Consider the following 18,558-nt stretch of genomic DNA (forward strand, 5'->3'; position numbering starts at 1 on the left):
TACCAGCTATAGAGGAAGTTTCTGCAACTTTCATAACTATTCAAATGTTATCTAAAGAGTAAAATGTGTGCATTTAGATAACCATTCAGAAATCACTTCCAAAGGCAAATAATCAGATTATAAATTGTAGTTGAGATACTGTCAAAACTGACTATGTCATTTAGCCATGCAAGTCCCATTAATTCTAATGATAGTTGTGTAGCTAAATCTCCTAATAGGGTTTGAAAATGTTAACCAGTAAAAGCAAATATTGATAAAGCACCCCAAACCGTTTCTGATTAGCCATAAGCTTCATACACATGTCAAAATTCTACAGTTCTAAACAAAAACTATATAGGAAAAAAACCAAAGAGAAAATGATACAGTTCTTCTCAGAAACTTAATAGACTAGTAGGCAGTATGCTAGTTCTCATGAGGGCACATGGCTTATCAGTGGATTGCAGAGCCCTTCTGGAGCATCCATAGATTGGAATATTTCTTAGAACCCAGCAGAGTGGGAATAAAGTTGGAATAGGACTTGGCCCATGTCAGGACATTTCCACTTATGTAATATTCTGAAGAATGAGGGGTTTCACTCTGGTCTATGGATATCTTTTACTCTACAGAGCCCTTATTGGTGGTTCATAGAATGAAATGTTTTGAAAGTGTGATGGCAGGCTATTAAAGCATCTGTCTCTCATATGGTGGATAGCATAATGGAAAACCAAGAACAAAAGCATGGTAGCAGCCGTTGAATAAATAAAAAAAATAGCACAGTAGTATAAAACAGCCCTTATATTAAAAATATGAAGTCCAAGAGTGAAGAGGGACTTTTGCATCATTTAAGGTCATCTTAAACTTTTAACATGACCTTTAATTTGTTCAGATGGCATTTCAGTGAATTCCATCCTAATTGGGATGACATACTTTGAATAATTCTTGAACATAAAAGTTATACTAAATTTGAGTAAATTTTGTTTCAGGTCCTCATAGGTGAAGATAACTAGATCACAACATAAAGCTCTGGAATTATATTTGGAATGTGAATATTTGTATGAACACTTTAATCTTTTCATATGTTTTCTTAAAAAATGGGAAAATGATAAAGGTAACTCCATATTTAAGGGTACTATTTTAAAAGCTCAAATGCAATAAAATGCAAAAATCAAGTTCTTATATTAACATTAATTGTTCATATTGTGCATGGGTATGTCTTTTACATTACTACTTATGAAGCAGATTCTGAATTCCTTACTCCATATTTCTCATTTCTTACTCAAAAGGAAATCATCAGGAGTTTTCCTTTCAAGAAATGGAGTAAGAACCTCAAACCTTGACCCTCTGTTGGTAAATGTAACATACAATGGACCAGTTTCTCTTCTCAGATATGCACTCAAAACTCCAAGTAATGTCTGTGTGAGTTGTATAGCTGTAATAGAAGGTGAAATTAGTTTCTAGAGTAAGTATGTGCAATATAAGGAACCCACTCCTGTTCCCACTGAAGTTAATGACAAAACAATCACGGAATTTTATGAGAGAAGAAGAGGGTTCAAACATCCTATGAACTTCTGAGGGTATGTCTACACTGCAGAGTTTTTCTGGAAAAATGGCCATTTTTCTGGCCACTTACATATACACTGCAATTGCATTCCTTCGAAAGAAAGTTGAAAGAATGGAGGGTTTTTTCCAACAGTGATAAACCTGTTTCTACGAGGAAGAAGCCTCTTTCTGAAAGTGCTCTTTCAAAAAAAGGCATGTGTAGACAGGGAAGAGGGCTTTTTTTTTAAAAGAAGAGGCCTCCAGGAAAAAGCACAGGTGCCCCAATGGCCACTCAGTCCATAGTAATCACAGCTTAAATGCAAAGTAAAGTCTAATCAATGTGGATGCTATCTTTCGAAAAAGCAGATTGCTTTTTCGGTGCGCTTTTGCTGTATGGACACACTCTTCCAGAAAAGCTTCTTCGGAAAGCTTCTTCCAGAAAGAAGCCTGCAGTAGAGACATAGTCTGAGTGTTTAAAGCTATAGTGTTTGTTTTGCACCAATATAAGTCCATGTACTGAGTGAAACATTGCTTAATTGGGGAAACTGCATGAACTGTTGACTTCAATTGCAGAATCGAGGCCCTGATCCTATAAAAGGTATCTGCAAATGAGCTGCCTTGCTTACGCTCAATAGGACTTTGCACAGGAATAGGGTCTGTGCTTGTGGATTCTTTGCACAATTGAGGCTCTCATTTTTTCAAGCTATGCGTAGAGGTATCTAGACTTTGGGTGGGCATCTGCAGATGGAGTCCCCTAAACTCTGCTGGAGAGAAGTAAGGAAGTCCAATATCAAGGAGTTACAGATAGGATACAAACTCAACCAATTATTTTGACAGAACCTCTCCTTGTTTCTGCTACAAAGATTCAGAGAAATATAGACTTCAAAGCTCTGGCAAATATTAGCATAAGATGAGCTAGGATACACATTCTTTTAAATGTGTTGTCTTTGTCAGACAGGTTAGATGTACCTGGGAAACTTTTGAGTTTTAACCAAAAATGTCCCAACATAAAATAACTTCTTATCTTATGCTCATAGATCATTATATTTGCACAATCCATGGTAACAAGCAGAAAAATGAAAATATTTATATTCTTCATCAGTAGTTGAAAAAAAAAGCACAGGTCTCCTAAAATTATGGGCCAAATTGGGCTCTCAGTCACATCTCTATAGCTCCACTGACTTTACTGGAGTTGTACAGGTAGGTCTAACTGAGGGCAGAATTCTACCTTTCTAACCCAGAATTAAAAACAACAGCAATCTGGTCCATAGGATAAGCAAAACTGGAGCTTGTGAATATGCTAAAGATCATTATAGACTGATCCTATGATCAAGACACACAGAATCCAATCCAACAGTCACTAAAGTCAATGGAAGATTCCCCCTGACTACCTTGGGAATTGGATCAAGCCCTAAATCTCCCAAGACTTTAAAGAATGACTGAAATACAAGGACACGCTTATCTATTTTGGTTTTACTTTACTTGCAGACAGAGGAGTTAAATCTGGCTTTGAAACCAACAAGATTTGATTCTTATCCCCTTTGATTTTTGCAATCCAACATTAAGAAGCAAGGGAATTCCATCACCACATATGCCTTGAAATCAAACTCCAAGTACTCATATGTAATAAAATTTCAAAATCAATTGAGATACATAGTTTTAATTATGCCCGCCCCTTTATTATGTTTGCTTTACATTTATATCATATGGATTAAGTTTAGGAGGCAGAATGATGCTGGCATCAGTGAAAATTTCACAATGACTTTGCATTCCAAACGTTTATTGTTTAAAATCATTGATATGATTTGAAATAATGTGCACTTGTTTCAATGTATTTGATAGTTAAAAAAATCAATGTGAATATGCTCGTGTTTACAGGAACACAACAGAAAATAAGTGACACAGAATAAATAAGTCACCTCATTAAACAAATTTAAGTAAACCACAATGATTTTGAAATTCCATTCTAGTGAACGTCGATAGTCAAGCATTTTACCTGGTTTGCAAGCAAAATATCTCTCAGAATACAGATTTTTAGCTAAAAACCATGACTGTGCTCAAAAGAACACTTACCTGGATCATCTAAAGGCATATCAGCAATGACTTGCTCACTGTATTTTCCATATAGACCGTTAGTGCAAACTGCAACTATCTGAAGAACATAACTTGAATTGGGCAGCAGATTATTTAGAATAGCTCCCTAAAAGAAAAATCATGTTTATTTCACATAAATGTGAATCCTTGGCATATTTTTTGAAAAAATATTCAATTATTTTATTCTTAGAACAGTGTTTTCTGATATGAGAGACAAGTTGGGTGTATCTTTTGTTGAACCAATGTTTGTTGGTGAAAGAGACAAGCTTTTTGAACTTTTATAAGCTGTGTAGCTTAAAAAGCTTGTATTTTTCACCAACAAAGGTTGGACCAATACAGGACACTCTCATGATCTGCGAAGTCGCTATTCATGATTTTGCATATTTGTGGATCTCTCTCATCCCTCACATTACCCCCCATCCTCTTGGCCTGGAAGGGGAATACAGCCTCAGCAGGGAGGGAACTGTTGCTGGATGGTAGCAGCTGTCAGGGTCCCTCCCTCCCTCCCACACACACATTCACTGTGGCAGTCAGGAGCTATGGGGATCTTACCAGTGGGGCTGGGAGTCGTGCGGAACTCATTGAAGCTGCTGGGAACCATGGGGAGCTCACTGTGACTGCTGGAAGCCAGGGGGAAATCCACGTGGCTCTCAACCCCTGTGGTGAGCTCCCCACTGCTCCTGGCAGCAGTGGTGAGTTCAGGAGCCATGGGAAACTCATCACGGCAGCCAGAAAGAACCCATAGGAAGCTCACATGGTGGCCAGGAGCTGTTGCCCCTCAGTATTTGTGGATTTTGCCATTCACAGTGGTCTCAGGAATGTATCCATTGCAAATAGCGAGGATTTACTATACAAGATATTACCTCATCCACCTCGTACTTCTAATATCCTGGGACATGCACAGCTACAACAACACTGCAAGCAACTAGATAGTATATCAACATTCTCATATATATACTGTATATATATATATGCACACGCACATACATTCTAATATATTACATTTCATAGCCACAAAAACAGACATAAAATTGCAATCAATTAGTTTTGTGAAATGTCCTAGAGGCAGGAGGCAGAAGAACTGGAGAGAGTATATTTTTGTATGTTGAATATTAGTTTTAGATTCTAATATTCCTTGTTCAGCTTTGAAGAGGCTAAATGTAACTGTGCCAGTAAAGAACCGTCAAATTAATAAATCAGAGAATAAATATTTAGAATATAGTGACAGATGGGTCATTGTTCAGATGCTGAATTTTTCATTAGTTACTTGTGTACAACATCCTATATATACTTCAAAGATCATTGGGGCAGAGGCTCTTACTGCATGATGAAATTGTCTAGTGACCTAACAAGATTTGTATTTGACACCACAGCAATAGTTATTTTGAGGCATTACAGAGAAATAGGAAGAACAATTTTAAAACGTTAGCACTATAAGTGGTAACTCTTGCCTGCATAGCTTTTAGTTTGTTTTTGTTTTTGTTTTATAATTTGTCTTAGTGGCTGGATAGCTAAGAATACAAGCAGAGCTTCTATGAGTAGCAGCCAAAGACATTTTTTTTATCAGCTCCCACACAAAATCCCTCAAAATAATTTGTGAGTGCTTCACGACCACCCACTTTTGTATTAAACTTGAAAAGTTTACAGTTACCAGGTCCTGATACCCATCTGTCAGAAACTCATGCTTAGTCTGGTCTTCTCCATCCAACTGCTGATAAAAGACAGCAAATCTCTCAATCATGGCATTGTAAACCACTTGAGGTCTTTCCCATGTAATAAGAAGGCTGGTATAGTTCTTTGGATCGGCTTGGACATTTTCTGGTTCTGAGCTGCAAACTAAAAACAGCAGCATATTAATAAACAGCATAATGGATTGTGAGGGTCTGATCTAATTCCCATGGAAGTTAGTATAATTCTTTGCATTGATTTCCATTGGAGTTGGATCTGTCCCTAACATTCTAAACCATATAAAACTAAACTATTACAGATCTACTTATGTCACCATTGTGTTTAGGTTATTTTTCTTTTTAATAGGAGTAGAGTAGAGCTCTTGGTATATTTTGATTTATTTTTCACATTTTGATAAAAGTGTATATCAAGTCCCATGGTAATTACAGAATAACATTCTTTTCATTTGTTTTGTGTTAGAACTGCTTATTGGTCATAAAATACTGGTATATCCAAAAGGATTTTTTTTTCTTTGTAATCATACAAGTGACAAAATGGAAGTGTAAAACTTCTTATACATGTTTCTCAGGAAAAAAAGTTTCTTGCATTCTGTGGCACCTTAAAAATTAACAAATTGCTATTCTTAGGCAAAAACTTAAAACCAGACTGTAATGTGAAACTGCTCAGCAGGAATTCATATTTATTCTGTTAGATGGAGTCTGACAGTAGTGGGAAAAGAGTGGATAGAATTGAAGTAATCAGGGATCTGAACATGCTCACATTGGCTTGCTAAATTTTTGCTTGTTTTCTGTTACAAATATATTTTGAAAGACACATGATCTTTAACTACCGATCTTTTTGTATACTTGGTATTTGTGCAAGCTCAACTCAAGACATACATTCATACAAAATCAACCAGTGTCTAATATGTATAAATACAGACCATATCTTAAAAATGTGGTTTTACAAGGCAATGTGAATAAGGTTGTGTGTCTTAATATATCATTCTATGACTTTCAGGGGTGTTAAAGCTATAGAAGTTGAAAAGGAGAAAGAGAACAAAATTGAAGGAGTCTCAGAAAAAGAAAGAAGCAAGAACAAATACCAAATGGACATGTTAAGTTCAACATTCATTTATTAGAAAATGTTTGTGGGACTGAAATTTGCCTTCTGAAATAAAAGTTAGTTAATGAGTATCACTATTTCATTCTATGCCCCATTATGTTTCCCATCCATCAACCTTTTCACACGAGGTCCACCTACTTATGCTCTTCCAAAAATACAGGTGATGGAATACAAATTTAATACCAATTACATAGGAGAATCAGATTCTATTACTTTACTACTTAAATTACCAGAGATCTAGGCCAGTATGTGATGCAAATTAGTACACAGTTTATCATTACATGACTAAATCACAATAAGTATACAAACTAATTTGCAAAGGCTAACTAAAAGATGAAAGATCACGTCACCTTACACTGAAGAGTAAAAGGTCCTATTCAGGAGTTTAATATAGAGAGTATTATTTTCTATTCTAGCCTGGGACAACTATGAGAATCTAAAGTACTTTTCAGATATCACTTTCCATTACATCCTCTAGTCCTACTTCTAGGAGCTCCTGGAATGCAATCTAATGTTCTTTTCATAAACCCTAATGACCTGCTCCTGTGGTAGTCTCAGGACTTTGACTCTGTCATCATCTCTGCTGCTGATTTTAGCACTGTCAAATATATTCTTCTTCTCCAAGTCTTGTTGGCTCCCGAGGCAATAGTGACTCTGTTCAATTCTGGCTGCCTCCTGCCTCTCGGGCCATTCTTGACATTCATCTTATCTCTTAACCTGCTTTATATCTTCTCTTTTTACATCCTCTTTAAAGACCCACTTCTTCCATGAGGCTGACAAGCAACTGGCCAACTAACAACAGGTTTGGACATGAGTGATATTTGTTCATTTAAAATGAATATATAAAAACATATATGTTGAGTGTGCCCTTGCCCACCATATAGCACTTTTCTAAGATTATAAATTATTTGCAGCATGGACTGTGTCTTTGTACACAGAAAGCACAGAGCCTACTATGTTTTTTGGTGTTACTACAATATAAATACAAAAATTACAATGAAAAAGCTTAAAAGAACATTGCTAAGGTTGCAAAGGCAGGCAGGCAGGCAGGCAGGAAAAAAGGTAGGAATAGAAAAGGTAGGTAGAAATAAAGTCTTCTGTAAATCTTCACCCTCCTCACTCATGTGCATATGATACAGTCTTTAATTATGTGACCATTTGCTATTTATTCCACATCATCAGTGCCTCCTTCACTGCACATGGTGGATGGTGCAAATATTCAGTTTTTTTCTCCTGATCGTTCATTGTGTGCCCTTAAGCTTTATTTACTGTACTATATGCAAACGCTGCCCTGAAGACAAAAATAATTTCTTCATGGGCTTTACTCTGGTGCTCAGCACTATGGCATTTGAGTGCATCATAAACGTTAACTAAGGCCCTGTCTCCATTTACCGGGAGATTGACACTGCAGAGATTGATCTCCTGAAGGTCAATTTAGCAGGTCTAGTAAGGACCAGTTAAATCGACTGCTAATCATGCTCCTGTAGACCCTAGTACATCACTGGGTCATGAAGAGTAAGGGAAGTCAGTGGGAGAGTTTCTCCCAACAATCTCCTGCAGTGGGGATGCTGTGGAAATCCAAATTAAGGTATGTTGACTCCAGCTACAGTCTGGAGTTGTGTATCTTAGTTCGACTTTGTCCCCAGTGTAGATCTGGCCTTAACATTAACACCCCTGTGAAATGGATGGTTTTATTTCTTTGGGACCTAAAATTGGTTGTGTTGTGGCTTTTTGTGTACCTAGGTAAGCTTGGAAGCTTGTCTCTCTCACCAACAGAAATTGAGACCATATGACCTCACCTACCACCTCTCTCTAATGTTCTGGGACCAACTTCAGATACACCTTTTGCTTTTGTATGAAAATATGTCCACATTTGGCAAAGTTATAAGCTTTTGAAAAATTGTATTTCATATATGCTCAATAAGGAATTCTTAGATTTTAGTACCTAAATTCCTCCAAATATTCCATGAGAACAAACCTTGTGAATATTTGTTTGTAGTAGAGAGGCAGAAACTGACTGAACTTTTAATTGCCTTTATATTTAGCATCTTGACCACAAGAGGGCACACAAAACTAAATATTGTTTTGCAAAAGCAAAGTTCTCTACCACAGACTTGGGGGAAGTTCTACATGTTTTTTTTTTATGAGCAAATAAAACAATGAAGATTAGTGAGCATGTCTTTTTTTTCCTCACTAGGAACACTGGTGATCCTTATAATTTAATCTGAAACCTATCACTGTGCCCATTTTCATATAGTGACGTGTTAATATCTTCATTACAGTAAATTCCTTTAGGTGTAGTATGAGTAAATGTGAATAATCACAATAAATTGTCTTTTCAAAACGCTTTCAATTACATTAAATCACTCCAACTGTTGTTAGTACAGTTCTTGCCCACCAGATGGCATAAGGAAATCAACACAAAAAAATCAGAAGATGCCTTTTCAACTGTAATCAGTCATAAGGTACAGAAATGCTGGAATTATTTGTACAGTGGGGGCACTGAGAGCTATTGAACTAAATTATAGAACTTGTATGTGAAAAACAACTTCAAGCAGGGGAGGGGAGCCAGAAGCAGTCTCATAACTTCTAGTTCCAGCACCTATCATGAGGGATGTCAACAGGTTGGACACAGCCCAGTGCTCAACACTGTCAAACTGGCTCTATGGGGAAGCAATTGGCTCACTTTCCTTTTCCCTCAGGAATTCAGAGTCTTTCCATGGTGAATGCGGGAGGTTTAAATTGAAAGTCGTTTGACAGTCCTACATAATATCAGGTGGCTATATATTTGTAGTCACATGCATGGCAAGTTGTAGCTGTAGCATTTCTCATGGCAACACTGTCGATAAGGATGATAAAGTTTAAATCATTGCTTTAAAACTCATGGTATCCAACCAGTTCTGAAGCAGTAGCCAGTACTGGGATAGCATTGAGAAAGGCACAGAAGGCCTGATCCAGTGCCCATTCATGTCAGTGGGAAGTTCACCATAGATTTCAATTGGTGCTAGTTTAGACCCAGAGGCGAGTGTACAGAAGGTAACTGATGCAGCGTTGAAGTTGACATTATTAGCAGAATGTACTGGGTCTGAGAGGCAACAGGAGAAGGATTTGGCCCTAATTTTCTTATTATGTAATTTTAACTTTTCAAATGGTCATTTGAATGAAGCTCATGTTGCAATTTCTTCTGTGTTAACTGAAGGAAAGTCAGAGATTTTCCTTCTGTGAACTACAATATTAGTTGTTTATCTCGATTCCATTTATTATTGAAGTTAGCCATTCATGTTATAATTTTTATGTCGGTGTTTCAGAGCTCCTTGAGATCCATTCAGAACAATAAGCATTTTTTCTAGTTTTTTTATCTACTACCTGTTCAGAACAAGTAGTCCACAAATACTACAAATTCAGGTACTCAAATGAGCACATTTTAGATAAATATTATTCTTGATACATGCCCATAGCTGATGTTAATTTTAAAGGAAGCAATATGTATTCAAATCAAGAGTAATCATCCTTTCCTTTCATTACAGTGGAATTGTAAAATACCTGCACACCACAAGGAACACCTGGAACTTTTATTATCTCATTCCTACGCCTCCATTTTGCTTTTGGGTAGAGCAGATTGTTTAACAATTAGCAAATTTAAATACCACTTGAGAACAAATACTGATTGTGCTTGTTACTGGGGTGGTATGAAGAACAGAATACATTTGTTTTTTAAACTTAATAGATGAAAATCACTTTGTTCTGCACCTATACGTCTACACTGCAATAAAAGCTCCATGGCTCAATGAAAGCTGGCCTGGGTGAGCTGCCCGAGGCTCATGGGATAGAGCTAAAACCTTCCTTGTAGATATTTTAGCTTAGTTTCTGAGACCATCCCCACCTTCCTGGGCTCCCACCTGAGTCTGAACTACACTACTACACTGTAATATTTATCCCCAAAACCTGAGGCACATGAGCCCAAGTCAGCTGACCTGGGCTCTGAACTGGATACAGCAGGTTTTTTATTACAATGTAGAAATATACTGTTATACAAGTCTATCAGTCATGTGTGAAAATGTCTATTGTACTAGTCTGAAATTGGAAGCTAAGAAAAGTCAAACTCTATAGTCTGCAATGTTAAATATGAGTTTTTAATGGCATGACAGGCATTTTGTATATCAACTACAAAGTATTTAATCAGAAGTGGACCTGAGGTTACTGCCTATGTGCACTGACCGTGTGACTTTAGCTAGTCTCTCCACATGTATGTAATGAAAGGACACTCTAATAATGGAAAGTTGCTTGCTAGGGCAGAAAGGGAAAAGCTGGATACAAATCTGCCTCTGGAGTTCTAACCCCCAATGTGTAAATCCACACACTTCTGAGAGTCAGCACAGAGTGAGCTCCTCCAGGCTTTTTGGTGTGGGGTGAAAGGGCTAGAGTAGTAACCCACTTCCTGTCACATCATTCCCTACTCTGTCCCCTAATTCTATGTGGAAATGTAAGTGGGGTAACACATGTATTAACTCCCTCTGTATTTCTTCCACTAGAGCTAGTGACCAACAGGGGACATGCCCATGGGCAGAAGTGCTGGCACATGGAGAGAGAGGCAGGGTAGAAGAAGGATAATCCATGCAGATGTCTTCTCTCTCTGTGAGTAGGGGGTCTCATCCCCATGAATACCTTATCTGTGGATCCCAGTTTCCACTGGCTTTATCCCTTCCCTACAACATGGATCCTTAAACTCAAAAGGGTGATCCATCTGAGGGACTTATCTGCCTCAGTTAGCCCTCCTTCAAGCATCTCCTTGGGAGGGGACAATCTTTGGCATAGTCAATCCTACACAGTTAGGTCAACACAAAATGGTTTACATTGACCTAATCATGTCAATGTGTACAGCCATGCACACAGTGAACACACTACAGCCATACTAGAGCTGTCAAATGGACAAGAAAGATGAGTAGATAAGCCCCTGCTGTTCCTGGCTCCCCATTCCCAGGTGGGATGCTGCCCAGAGACTCCCCTCTCAGGAGCTGAGAAGCTCAGATGGCTGCCTCTCAGGTCTCTGCTGAGAGTGGGGAGCAAAGAGCTGGGGCAGTGGGAGGAGACTCCTGGACTCCTGTCAGGGAGCTATGTGGAGCTGAAAGCCCTTACTCTCAGCCCCACCTTCCCTGCCTGTCAGTTGGTGGAAGTTCTCCTGGTGAGGATGAGTACAAGTGACACAAAGACAGTTGTGTGGCCACTAGCCATCACAGTAATTGCTGCAGTGGTTGTAAGTCAACCTAACTTAGGTCAACCCAGAGGCCAGGGCTGTAGAGTCGATATGCTCTTAGTTATTTTCCAAACTACTTTTCTTCAAAGAAGGCAGAGTGCCTGCTTTTTCATGTAAAAGTATCAATACACAGAAAAAGTATGATGTCATAAAACAATAGATTGTGTAATTATTGGACTCTCAATAATTACACAATCATTGAGTGGGGAGCCAGGAGCAGCAAGGGCTTTCTTGTCAATTTCACAGCTCTAGCATGGCTGTACACATATGTACAGTGATATAATTAGGCTGCTACAAACTATTTTGTGTTAGCCTAACTGTGTATTATATTGACCACGCCAAAGTCTGTTGAACCTCAATTCTATCTGAAAAATTCAGATACAGCTTGGCATCTTTTTTATAAAACTTTTTCCTCAGAAAAAAAATTTACTGGCAGAAAGCTAGTTATGAGAAACCTGAGAAGTTTGTAAGAGGCTGAAAGGATGGGCTTAAAACTGAAGTGTCGTCTTGGCTAATTAGATCAAAGAGGCTATAAATTTTTCCCATGTAGCAGCATTTTCATGCAAATAGCAGCACATATGTGTGCAAGAGGCCCAATCCTGTAAGAGTACTGAATACAGAACACCCACTGACATCAATGAAAGTTCCACACACAGATTCCTGCTAGTATCAGGCCCAGAACCAATGGGAAATATTCATAGAATCACAGCTAGTAAAAAAGTACAACTCCTTCTCCACCTCCTCTTTTTCTGGATGATTTTGTGCTTGTGAGTATAAATCCCTAATTTACAGATTTAGTGACAAATTTTGCTCTCAGCTACTACAAGGATATAATTGCTAAAGATTTAAGTGAGATTCTGCAGATCTAACAGAGAACAAAATTTGACCTTTGATGCTGTATCCATCTACAGTAAATCACTCACACAGTGGTCTGTATTACGGCTCGTCAGGTCGAGCTTCTCTCTTGCAGTTGCTTGGTAGCAGAAGTTAAATGAATTTGGTGGTCTCCTTTGAGATGCTATTGGACAGGGGTCCCTTTTATCACATGAAAAAGATTGCCTGGGGATGCTTGGACTGATGTCTTCTTCACTACATGTATTCTGAAGATGCAAGAATTTCATTTTCCACTCCATTTAATTTGGAATTTTTTTATAAGCACTAATTTCTCTCTTAACATTGTGTGTTATTAGGCTCTTCTTCAAGTTAAAACCAGGCCTACTACTGGGATCAATAGCTGTACTTAAAACTGCCTTATAATCTGTGAAGCCTGCGGCAGTAGTAACTCCATAAATACCTGCTTCATGAATTTCTTCTTGGCCAGTATATGAGGAAAACACCTGTCCAAAGAATTTATATTGTTGTTCTCTAAAGTTGTTTTGCAGGTAATCCATCAGCATGACATAGCCAGACTGCTGCATCGTAAGGACATCACAAAACATAGTCAACTGAAAAATAAAAGACAGCACAGTTAACTGGATTCTGGTGTATGATTCTGAAAATGGGGGAGGTGTATAGATTGTCTCACCTCAGGAAACAATGTGATTCCGATGCACACCTCTGAGGGTATGTCCACTTACAACTGGCCCATGACAGGTGACTTGGCTTGCAGAGGTTGGGCTAAGGGTCTGTTTAATTGCAGTGTGGACATTTGGGCTTGGGCAGTAACCCAAGCTCTGGGACCCTGCCACCTCACAAGGTCCTGCAGCCCAACTGAATGCCTATACAATTAAGCAGCCCCTTAGCCTCATCCCCACTAGCCCAAGTCAGCTGACATGGAACAGCCATGGCTTTGTATTATAGACGTGCTCTGAGTCACTATTCCTCTAGTGCTTCCTGCTTGCTTTCTTTGGGTTAGTAATGTACCTTTGCATGGGGACATAGTCAGAATCTAGCCATGAATAAAAAATGGTGGGCAGGGGTTATCTCCACAAATAGATTTTAATTTAAACATATACACCTGAAAAGCTAGATATAAGAAATGTTAGACTGTTCAGCTACAAAGTGATGCCATGCCCTTTTTCCTCATGCATTAAACTGATTTCCTTGCAAATAATAACGCATTACCTGTTTTTCAGAAATGTTAATCGGATCTTTAAATACAATCCATTCAACTGTCTCTGAGCAGGGAGGTGTCGACAAAGATCCGTTATAAGTGTAATATTTGTCTGTTGAGTTCGGCAGAAGGTTCAGCAAAACAAATGGCTCTAATGCAGCTTGCTTTCCTGTAAAACATGTATATTCAAATTGTGAAGATACTAAATAAAACCTGAATAAAACAAAAGAAGAGTTGCACAATGGAAATTCCCTTTAAGTAAAACAAAGGAGTATTTCAGGACATTTGGAGCCCAATTTCAATGGGTTTTCAGCCTATAAAAGGCTGGGCCCTTTGCACTTCAGTTTGAACAAAGGACTTAAAACAATAATTCTACTGGGACAGTCTAAGAGGGATAGTTATGTTAGTTTAACTTTAAAGAAACAATGAGTAGTCCCGAAGCACCTTAGAGACTAACATATATATAGTACCATGAGCTTTCATGGGAAAAGTACACTTCCTCAGATGAGCTAAGTGGGAAAAAAAGGGGGAACCTCCCAATATATAACAGAAAAAGAAGGGGGGGGGAAGTACCTGTCAACTGTAGTGCTGGTGCTAATGAGGCTAAATGAGTTGTCTATAAAACTAAACATTTGAAAAGTTTCAAGAGAAAATGTCCTATATCAGATAGTAACATGACTGGTTTCCCAGAATGTTAGCCGGGGAAGAAATTGAGAATACTTCCACTCTAGAGTTTGAGAATTCAGCAACTCTCATTTTAGTAAACAAAATATAAGATATGATTGATGAGAACAGCTGATGTACCATACATTTTTCCCCAGTATAAACCCTATGAATTAGTTTTGATCTGAATTTTGTGAAATCACTTAGATCTATTATAATAAAGTATGTTGTTCATTATTAACATGTCACGTAGCTTGACACCTGCTGCCCTTAGGTTTCCAATTCCTCAATAAGGTTGTTTGAGGGTGTCTGCCTTGAGGACTTACCATTTCCCTTCTGGTGTCTCGTGTAAGCATGGCATCTAAAACTAATGAATGGGGCTGGTCAGAAATGCTCTGATGAAACAGTTTTGTCCAAAAGTGCCAGTTCATCCAACCTGAAAAGTCTCACAAAAGCCAGTCGGGTCTGACAAACTCTTATTGCCTTGCAAGCACGATCACAATGGAACCATTTTCCTGGCAATGCACAAAGCTGGCTACTGTGGATACCAGGTTTTCAAGTTGTGGGGAATCCAGGTTTTCCAGGCTCCTTGGTGTGGAGCTGGGAGTTCCAACTGGCTTGGGCTCACAGTGCTTGTGATGCAGGACTAAAAAGCCATTTCTGTTCAGCCTGGAGCCTGGCTCTGTAGCTTCCACCCGCCAGATTTCAGAACCTATGTTCCAGCTGGAGTCCAAACATCAACCGTGCTATTTTTAGTCCCGAGTGAAAGCCCTGCAAGCCAAAGTTTGTTGATTCATGCTCTAAGGTTCACTGAAGCAGGTCTTTTATTGCACTGTAGATAGAGCTAATGCTCTGCAAATCTACATGTAATGGCTTTATATCCATGGATAGCTGCCTCTGGGAATGTGGTTGTATTGCATGTTGTCCTGTTGGACTGGATGTGGAGCCACATTTTTTTTTATCCTCCCAGGCTCTAGCTCAGCAGCAGTTTCCAACCAGGAGTCTGTGGCTCTTTGTGGAGCCACGGTTTCAGGTGATCTGCCCATAGTGCTGAAGCCCAGAACCTGGTGGGAATTAAGCCTTTAGCCCTGAGCATGGCTAAAGCAGCGCTCCAAGCACTGATGCCCCCCAGTTGGGCTGAAGCCTGAAGCTCCAGTACCCTTCAGCCTCCCTCCCCCAGGGCTAAAGCCCAGAGCCCTGCAGGCAGTTGGAGGGGAAAGAGAACATCAGGGCTCCTGGCTGTAGCCACCTATGGTGCACCAGGTCCTCTGGACTCCAGCCCCTCATAGGGGCATCAAGGACTCAAGCTTCTGCTCCACTGGGCTCATTGACCTCCTGAAACTGGCTCATGGAAGATGCCCAGTTGAGAACCCCTGCTGTGGAGCATGCTTGTGCGGCTACATGTAAAAGATGGAGTGTGGATTGCAGATCAGATACAATTTAATTACTATGGATGGAGACCAGATGTGGATCCAAATTTTTATAACTGAGCAGGGCTCCAAACAGACCCTCCGGGTCCAGAATTCTGGCTCCACAGCAGGGAATATGGAACCGCACAACCAATCAGTGCTTGGCTTCTGGCTCTGTGGCAGGAAGCTGGAGCTCTTAGGATTTCCAGGCTCTCTGTCATCGAGCCAGGAGTCTTCATATCCTATGATGAGCTTTTAGGGTCCCTGGTTCTGGGACTGCCTTACTATGTGGCCAATCGTGGAGCAGTGACCCCAGGGCTTCTTGACTTCTGGGCCAGCTGGCTCACCATGCTGCTGTTCCCAGGCTGGACAAAGAATCTTGGAAGACATGGGGCCTTCGTGTTTGGATCTGCAGATGCTGGGAACATGAGAAGCTGCTGACTGGAACTGAAAAGGATGTTAATTTCACTCCGTAGCTACCTGTCTTGAGGAGATTATTTCCTTTCAGAACCACCATACGTCAATGTTTTCTAAAATGAGGAGGAGTTTTATTTTGCATGATTTCTGTTTTGTGAGAAATTTTTGAAAACTTTACTATTGGTCCATCTCAGAACAAACCCAGTTTTCAAAATATGATTTTCATTTCAGAGTAATATTGATTGAGTTTTAACATCCATCATAATGAATCCTAGCGGATTTACACAATTCACCTTGACCTTATAAGCTATAGTTTCATCACCTTGTTTTATATTTGTCTGCTGGAGACAGACAATGTGCTTCTATTCTGAGGGCTAAATGTTTTAAAAGGTTATGATGTATATTCTATAATAACTAATCATAATAAAGAATCAGTATTTTACATTTTAAATCCATATATTTCAGAAGACTTTTTATAGAAGTTAGTTATTTTTTATTCCCATTTTATAGACAAAGAAACGAGAAGGCAGGCTGAGGATCTATCTATACTAAAGCTGCTGCAACAGCTGTAGCTGTGCTGCTGTAGTGGTAGAGCATATGAACTTCCTACACTGACACAAGAGTTTTTTCTGTCAATATCAGTAATCTTCTTCTACTAGAAATGGTAGGTAGATCAGTGTAAGAATCATTTAATTGATTTAGCTCAGCTTACACCAGGAGTAGATGGACCTAACTATGGCACTCAGGGCATGACATTTTTCACAGCACTGAGTGACATAGCTAGTTTGATCTAAGTTTTAGGTGTAGACTGAGGCTTAGAGACTTACCCAAGGTCATTGACCCTGATTCAGGAAAGAATCCTCACTCATGCTTAAATACTTTCCTCTATGGTGGATACTGTAAAAGTAACAGAAACTAGGTCTCCATACACCACCCTCTATTTAGCATACTTCGATGTAAAAGAGTAGACAATTTTTTAAAACATTCACAGTCAAAATCTGTTCTGGATGTAAAGTATTCATGGAAACTGAGTTATTTTTGATTGACACCAGTAACCCTGAAAGTGGAATTTAACTCGCTGAGTCTATTGAATGCTGACATTCATAAAATTTCACTCTGTTCCCAGAATTAGCCTTGTAAGGCAGATTTTTATTTACTAGAATAGATGTATTTGTTCCTCCAGAAACTCATATATGACTAAAAAGACTTAATGAATAAAACCAATCATTTTTCTTGACTAAACACTGAAAAGTGTAATAAAGTCCTTGGAAAAGTTAAATATATTCACTTTGTTAGTCAGACTTTTCCATTTTTTTCACATAAGCATTTTTGAGAAAATATAACAAATTTATGACATTTTTTTTTATTTTGTTTTTAACAGAAGTGACAATGTCCAGCTTTTGGTGGTTCATAGTTCCCAATGGCTTCAATAAGTTTTTGCGTTCATGTTCAGAATTAGTCCCAACCAATAACCACTTGAGCAAGAAGATAAACTCACCAAAACGGCTAACACTATCTACTCCTTCAATTATTGCATTATAATCCATATTATCTTCCAGGCCAAGCTGTTAAAGAGAAATTGTAAACTTCATTAAAAACAGGGTTTAATAAAAAATGAAGGTTATTAATTATATGAACAGGCAACAGAGGATTTAAAGAGTAATTAGACATATTTGCCAAACTGTTTTGGGCAAAGCAAATTAGAAAAACATATACATATTTTATATGCCAGAACCATTTACCTTCAGATTTGATATTTGCTATATTTCAAAGCAAAATTAAAGACATATCAAAATGATTACCTCAAATAAAATTGATAAAGCTCTTAATTTTCCATTTCCTTTAATTGCCTCCTCAAAATTTGTAAACTGAGCTGCATCATAGCAGTAGATTTGCATCTGTAAATATAAAGATTGTATCTTCAGTTTCCAGAAGCATACATTACATAATAGAAAAAATCTTTTAAAGTATTTGAACAATTGTTTATTTCAGATACTCCTATTTTGAGAAAACTCTTGAAGCAGTAACAAACTTTCATTCTAATAAATATATCTTCTATATTTCTCTCATCCAGAAGCTTACTTGGTGAAGGCAATGGCAAAACTCCTATTGACTTCAGAAGGGCAGTATTTCACCCATTGTATCTACCCCCAACTACAAGAAGAGATGTATTGGTAATACAACCAAATCTTTGATCCTGTCTCTTGTGCCTGGAGTCAGCTGGAGCTGTATGCTTGTGCCAGGCTCCATGACCAACCAAAACCTGGAACCCTACATTGGGGAAGAGTTTGTGACTGTACCCTCCTGCCAGGAGATGATTTCAAGGTTGGCTCTGCCCCCTTAATGTTTTGGCAGGA

At 38.7% G+C, this 18,558-nt stretch overlaps 1 protein-coding gene across 6 annotated transcripts in view; it reads right to left on the bottom strand.

The window, feature by feature from the left end:
* The window catches only part of PTPRZ1 (protein tyrosine phosphatase receptor type Z1), a 188,144-nt gene that overhangs the window by 61,049 nt on the left and 108,537 nt on the right, over positions 1–18,558 (bottom strand). For all 6 annotated transcript variants that reach the window (XM_089779119.1, XM_014573372.4, XM_089779120.1 and 3 more), the window contains exons 5-10: positions 18,004–18,099; positions 17,700–17,766; positions 13,724–13,881; positions 12,954–13,104; positions 5,264–5,448; positions 3,592–3,718 (exon numbers count right to left, since the gene is read on the bottom strand). In XM_089779119.1, coding sequence (XP_089635245.1) covers positions 3,592–3,718; positions 5,264–5,448; positions 12,954–13,104; positions 13,724–13,881; positions 17,700–17,766; positions 18,004–18,099 — 784 coding nt within the window. The remainder of the gene's footprint in view (positions 1–3,591; positions 3,719–5,263; positions 5,449–12,953; positions 13,105–13,723; positions 13,882–17,699; positions 17,767–18,003; positions 18,100–18,558) is intronic.

The sequence above is a fragment of the Pelodiscus sinensis genome, chromosome 1, assembly GCF_052426305.1.
Source record: "Pelodiscus sinensis isolate ZL-2025 chromosome 1, ASM5242630v1, whole genome shotgun sequence".
NCBI lineage: Eukaryota > Metazoa > Chordata > Testudines > Trionychidae > Pelodiscus > Pelodiscus sinensis.